We start from the raw sequence: 6,294 nt of genomic DNA, 5'->3' as shown, positions 1-6,294 counted from the left end.
AAGAATATAAAATATTAACGTAGTTTAATCATGATCACATAAACAGAAGAGCGTAACAAGAATATGGAAATGGGAGTATGAAAATGAGAGGCAGACAATTCCCCTCCAAACTATTCAACCACTGCATACAATTCTTCTAGCCTTCTGTCAGTTTCACTGTTTCAGTTTTCTCAGCAGATGTAGATCCCTTCAAAATCTTCATCTGAAATCTTGGTCCGTCACCACTCATTTATGACTTAACTTTCACTGTAGTTCCCAAATTTGTTGCCTTCAACTCATCAATGTAATCCCACACTATTGCATATTTGTCTACTTGCCCGAAAGTTAAAACGAACCCTCTGACCAGCTATCAGATGGCCTAAAATCCCCTCATCCATCCCTAGGTTTCCTAGGTTTAAACCCTCGTCGAAGTCTATTTTATCCTTCCTTGCAACTTCATTCTTCTTTTCTCACTGCCATATTTCACTTCTTGCTTTGCAGGAATCGGACGAAGATGGCAATCTCATCGCCCGGAGAAGCCGTCGCCAACAGCCAAGACATACTCACACAAATCCTCCTCCGACTGCCCACAAAATCCCTCGTCCGCTTCAAATGCGTGTCAAACCACTGGTTCTCTCTCATCTCCTGCCCCCAACTCATCGCCGCCCAAGTCCGCCGCCAAGGTACTCCGGCCCCCTCCGGCCTCCTCTTGAACATTGACTACTTGCCCACCCCAGAATTCCAATATGTCTCTTTCACACACTCGAATCACCCCAAATTCGATGCGAATCCCCCTCCGTATCTGAGTTATCTGGGTGTTCCACGCATCAAAATCCTTCAATCCTGTAATGGGTTGCTCTTGTGTTCCTCTGCCTACCTTACGGACGACCCCGATTTCAAGAACACAGCGTTTGATTTTGGTATCCCACATGATTTTATTACCTCTATTAGTGAGGATGATTGTGGGATTAGAATCTTTGTTTGTAATCCCATCACCATGCAGTTCAAGACCATTAATCTTCCGAGCGATGAAGTCGGTTGCGCAGAGATAGAGGGTGTGAATATGGCCTTTGATCCGACTCATTCACCCCACTTCAAGATAGTATGTGTACTGAGGAGCTCGAATGGCGCTGACGATGTATATTCGCTTCGTGTTTATGAATCCCAGAACAACGCTTGGAAGCCGTCTCTAATCAAATTTGATCCACCAGAAGCAACACATTTCGGTGCCCCTGTGTTTTTTAGGCGGGCAATTCACTGGTACAGTGAGGAGCAGACTTCCCTTTGTTTCGATGTGGACGAAGAGTGCTTGAACCCGATTCCCATGCCGCGATACCTAACGTGTAACACTATCCAGTATTTTGGGGAGTCTCGGGGCCATCTGCAGTTGATAATGCACACGACCTCGGATGTGGAATTTGATGTGTTGGAGTTGAAGGAGGATTACTCTGGGTGGCGGCTGAGGCACCGTGTCAATCTTGCTACCTTTAGAGTGGAATTCTGTGATATGTATGGGGTTGGCAGCGAATGGTTTCGTGTTTCGGTTTTGAGAATGGTTGAAGCAGAAGCAGAAGGGCGGGAGGAATCAGAACTGATGCTATTTGTTTGTGGTAGGTTATTCTCTTACCGGTTGAAGGATGGTTCGTTGAAGCAGCTCATGTGTCTAGTTCCATATGAGAAAGCTGAGTGTGGATGGGAGAATGCCTTTCCATTCATAGAGACTCTCTGTCCTGTTTGAGCACAATTCCCTTGTTGATGTAAGCGTGTTTTGTTGTCTGCTTTTGTTCATCTCACTTCTTTTGCTCAATGTCATAGAAGGCGCTTGTGAAATGACGCCAGGGTAGATGACAAGTAAGACTTGTTAGCTTATGTAAATGTGTTCCGTTGCCCTAATTCGAAAGATATCGCTCCTTTTCGTGTAATTCAATGTCTGAATGTAGTTTGGAAATTTGGTGGTCCTTAATGGTATTGTGCTTCTGTCCTGTTTGATAATCTGTTCATCCGACGGTTCAAGGCCGTTTCTTTCCCCAGCCGGTTTCCTCAAATCTGCGGCGTACTAGCTGCACATTCGACACTTCAAAATACTTTTGAGTCCCAACCAACACTCGGAACCCATCTCCAATACTATTCCACCCGAAAACCACACATTTCAGTTTCCCTGTTTTTGTCCAAGCATGCAATCCACTGCTAGTCATAAAGCGGTTTCCCTTTACTCGTTATCGCCAAAGAATCCTTCAGTGCAATTTCCATGCCTTTCCGGACTTTGACGAGTACTCCGAGACTGGCATTTGCCAATATGCATGGGGATTCAAGCGTCTTGTTTCAGGGGTTACGAGCGCGGTTCGAGCAGAAAGGAAAGAGGAATAGGAGTAGGTGCTGTTTTTGTTCGGCACGGTTGTCTCCTACATTTCTTCCGAAGCTCAAGCTCAATCGTTTAGTTTCTAGTTGGTTTTGATCAAATTGGGACTTTTTAAATTGTTCTTTGGATCGACACCATGAACTGTGCTACTAGAAGCTTGGTGGTTACTGCCAGAAAAAGTTTCGCCTTATTTTCTGACTATGAATTGAACCATGTACATGGAAAATAACATGATCAATCATCTAAGTATACACCATCAAATGTATATACATCGATGTGGCAACAACTGCTACGATGCAATGCATATGCCTCCATTTCTCACGAAACATGATCGCATCTCTTATTCAGACGAACCGAATAAATGAAAGGTAAGAGTAACAAATAAATGAGGAACCAAGGATTCATTCAGATAAACTGAACTGGAGAAAATATCACCAAGGGCAGAAGTTTACCAAATTGAATGACATTATGATCCATAGATCAACAAAGAAAATGAAACACTTTCCATCTACCAGGAGAGGGATGATTGTGGTCCCGTAAACGTTCTATGACTAGTCCCACAGTTATTATCAAAACATTCTCAGACTAGTCATATAAACTTCCTGTATGGTCTTCCTGCATCCTCATCTTGCATGTGCTGTCATCATAGAACACAAAATGTTGGTCAATCGGTTGACAGCAAGACTGGAATGTCAAAATTGTTTGTGCGGTGATAGTGTGAGCACTCGCTCAAATGATTAGCCAACCAAAACGATAAAGATGCAGTATAAATGAGTGATCATCAACCATAGCAACCACACAAAATACTAGGGATAAGTATGCTGATAAGTACCTAATCAAAGTTTTTGTGGTTGTATAAACGAAACGAGGGTAAGAGTATTAATGCTTAAGACTAATCCTATCTTGCAAAACAATAAGTCTTCAATATTACTAGTAACTTTCAGTATTCCAAGTTTATGAAAAATCTGTCTACTTTGAAGCCCTTATCCTTACATGTGTTCATCTCTGCAATAAGTACAACTGAATGTTGTGAACATGGAAAATCAGAAGCGTCCAACAATGAATATAAAGTGGGATAAAGTATGCAACAAGAAAAGAAATCACTAGGCTGGGGGAGGAAAAGAAGTTGGACAAAGGACATGATTTTACAACAAAAAAGATATCCGATAATTTGGCAACTGATTGCCAACGAACAGGTTCTAACAACGAAAAATAATGACACCACTGATGCAGAAAGGACAACTTGCTTCGCATACTACGAAGAAAAACGTTAGCTAGAACCTATATATTTCATCTCTCCCTTCCCCCCCTAAAAGAAAATACTAATAAGGAATAAGAAGATCCCTGGCAGGCAACATTACATTGTCCCTTCAATCCCTTTTCCTACCAAAAGATTTCCACCCATAGAGACACCTCTTCGAACATCTATGTTAATTGTTACAGTCTCAAGGAAATATTACTGGCATTTTTCCAACAGAATGCACAACCCAAGAAATGCTCTAAAACCCACAGTGATGCAGCTCTCCAATATGGATGAGTGACCGAGGGACATTTCAAACCCATTTTCCAATCTAGCCTACGCATTTTCTTACGATTTCACCACACAAGAAAGGCTTCTCAGTGTGTATTTAACTCCCAGCACAAAGGGTTATTTATGCCCAACCCAATTTTTATGAATTTGCCAAAACCCCTAAAAATGCCAAAAGAGTTTAACTCAAACACTTCACAAACAATGATTCTGCACTAATTTTACAACCCCAAAGCATCTGTTCTTTCCTAAAACACAATTTGGATCAAAACCCAAATGTATCAACATTCCATAATTTGAGAAAAAATGATATCTTAAAAGTCAAATAATCTCTGAAAATTATAAAAATTAAACCAAAAAACAGCTAAAGCGAGTTACTGAGGAATCAAAAATCAAGAGATCCGGAAACCTAATGCGATCGATTAGGCAAAATCCAAACGGATCCACCGGATTAATTTCCAAAATTAAATAAATAAACATAAATAATTGAGCGAGAGAGAGGGAGGGAGTTACGAAGTCTCTGACAATGCCCTTGTAAACCAAGATAGGGATGGCGATGCCGAAGATGCCAACGAGGGCGAAGTTGCGGCGAGTCCAGCGGAAGTTGTGCTCGAGATTTTCTCTGACAGATCCCCACTCTTCTATGAACTTGTTCTTGTTTGCTTCCATTCCTCCCCCCATTTTCTTCTCGTGTCTGCTCTCTGCTCTCTGCTCTCTCTCTCTCTCTCTCTCTCTCTCCTCCAACACTCTGCTTTTTGTAGAGTTGTATCGAATTTACCTGGATTGAAATGCTCGGGCTCAGGCTCAGCTATGTCCGTCTAATCCTCTGTTTGGCTGCAACGATAACTCAAATTTTCTTTTTCTTTGTTTTTTATTTTATTGTTGTTACATTACTTCTGTTCATCTTAATTTGTTACCTTATAAAAATTATTTTTAATTTGATACATTAGCCATCGCATACTTGGATTGGGTGGCAATTTGTTGGATTGCAAAAACATTAAGGACTTCCAATTGAAAAATAAAATTCTTTGGGGAAGTAATTGAGGATCTAAATTTGATCATTTCTGGTTTAATCCAATTAGCAAGGGTGAAGTTAGAGCATTTCTAGTTGAGCTATTAAATAGGGATAGCCATCGTATAAAATAAATATAGGGACAAATTGAATCTGCAATGGATCGCAAAGTGAGTCTTTAAAATATAAGGACTCATTGGATACTTAACGTATGTACCAAGACATAAAGACTGTATATGGGCTGAAATGGTGGACCCGTTGGACAATAAATGCAACATTGTCTTCAAAGATCGTTGTAGGAACTCAACGATGGATGGAAAACTGCATGTACTTCAAATATGCTCAACAAGAACTTTCAACCCTATTTCTCGCATGTGCCCTAGTGAGGCACAATGAGCTTTGTAATGTCTAATGCAATGAACTAAGAACAACACGCCACTAATTGAGCTTAGATATGAAACTTCGGGTTCCACAATCTTTTCATGGATCTCATTTGAATCTAATGAATAGATGGTCTGGAAATATTGAAAAGTTAACACCTTCAAGGTGTAGCTTAACTGGTGGACTAGGATACCATCAGAACAATGCACGAATTTTAGGTCAAGGTATAAACGAGTTTTTCTAAGATGCTTCATCTCAAATCTTTGTATGGCCTTAAACAAGCCCCACGTGCCTGATTTCAACGAGTCAGTCCCTTTTTGCTCCATATTGAATTTCAGTAGAGTCAAGTAGATTCTTCTCATTTTATTGACCATAATTCCTCCACCACTATTTTCTTGTCACTAAATGTTGACAACATTGTAATTATGGCCAAATCGGATAAATGATCTCTGTGGTCATAAGGTATTCGGAAGATAGCCTATGTGCTAAAAAACTCGGATTTAAACCCCTGTGGTGTACTCCGTTAGCAAATTTAGTCCAAAAGTGATTTTTCCGTTAACTATCTGTTAATACATGGGTAAAATTGTACTTTAACGTGTACACCTTCTTCTTCCTCGACTGTCGGCGGGGGTGGTGGCCCGACGTCGTTTCTGCTGAAGGCATACAACATGGTGGACGATTCCGTGACGGACGAGATCGGGTCGTGGAGCTTGAACAAGAAGAGCTTCATCGTCTGGAACCCGCCCGAGTTTGTCCGGGTTCTGCTCCCCACTTATTTCAAGCACAACAACTTCTCTAGCTCATTCGTCAGCCTAATACATATGTAAGCTCCTGCTTCGTAAGATTTTGATTTAGGTGATTTGTTAAATTCATGAAAATCTTGAAAGCATTGTACATTTTTCCCCCAATTTGCTTCTGTTTAGACGCACCTCGGAGAACTTTCATGTTTTGGTAATTCTGTAATTTCTATGTTTGGGTGATTAGAGATTTAGTCTGTTCTTTGTTTGGATTGTTGCTAGTTTCCACTTCCCTGTT

At 40.9% G+C, this 6,294-nt stretch overlaps 2 protein-coding genes across 2 annotated transcripts; one reads left to right on the top strand and one right to left on the bottom strand.

Annotated features, from left to right (window-relative positions):
- Positions 1-220: 220 nt before the first annotated feature.
- LOC103959390 (F-box protein At5g07610-like) lies at positions 221-1,901 on the top strand. The gene is made up of 2 exons (XM_009371739.3): positions 221-392; positions 481-1,901. The coding sequence occupies exon 2, from the start codon at positions 494-496 to the stop codon at positions 1,715-1,717; it is 1,224 nt and encodes a 407-aa protein (XP_009370014.2). The 5' UTR covers positions 221-392; positions 481-493; the 3' UTR covers positions 1,718-1,901.
- An 819-nt stretch (positions 1,902-2,720) lies between these two features.
- On the bottom strand, positions 2,721-4,547 carry LOC103959391. The gene is made up of 2 exons (XM_009371740.3): positions 4,380-4,547; positions 2,721-2,975 (listed from the first exon to the last, which is right to left on the bottom strand). The coding sequence occupies exons 1-2, from the start codon at positions 4,545-4,547 to the stop codon at positions 2,928-2,930; spliced, it is 216 nt and encodes a 71-aa protein (XP_009370015.1). The 3' UTR covers positions 2,721-2,927.
- Between the last annotated feature and the right edge of the window lie 1,747 nt (positions 4,548-6,294).

Source organism: the organism of the source record quoted next, unplaced genomic scaffold (genome assembly GCF_019419815.1).
Source record: "Pyrus x bretschneideri cultivar Hongxiangsu unplaced genomic scaffold, Pyrus_bretschneideri_v1 Contig36, whole genome shotgun sequence".
Classification (NCBI taxonomy): Eukaryota; Viridiplantae; Streptophyta; class Magnoliopsida; order Rosales; family Rosaceae; genus Pyrus; species Pyrus x bretschneideri.
Note: the sequence above shows the minus strand (reverse complement) of the source record. Positions and strands in the feature narration are given on the sequence as shown.

Excerpts from the sequence above, each read along its gene's own strand:
- LOC103959390 (XM_009371739.3), top strand. The coding sequence starts at position 494 with ATGGCAATCTCATCGCCCGGAGAAGCCGTCGCCAACAGCCAAGACATA.
- LOC103959391 (XM_009371740.3), bottom strand. The coding sequence starts at position 4,547 with ATGGGGGGAGGAATGGAAGCAAACAAGAACAAGTTCATAGAAGAGTGG. Across the intron at positions 2,976-4,379 it reads AGGGCATTGTCAGAGACTTC|CACATGCAAGATGAGGATGC; the intron begins GTAACTCCCTCC and ends CTATGATGACAG.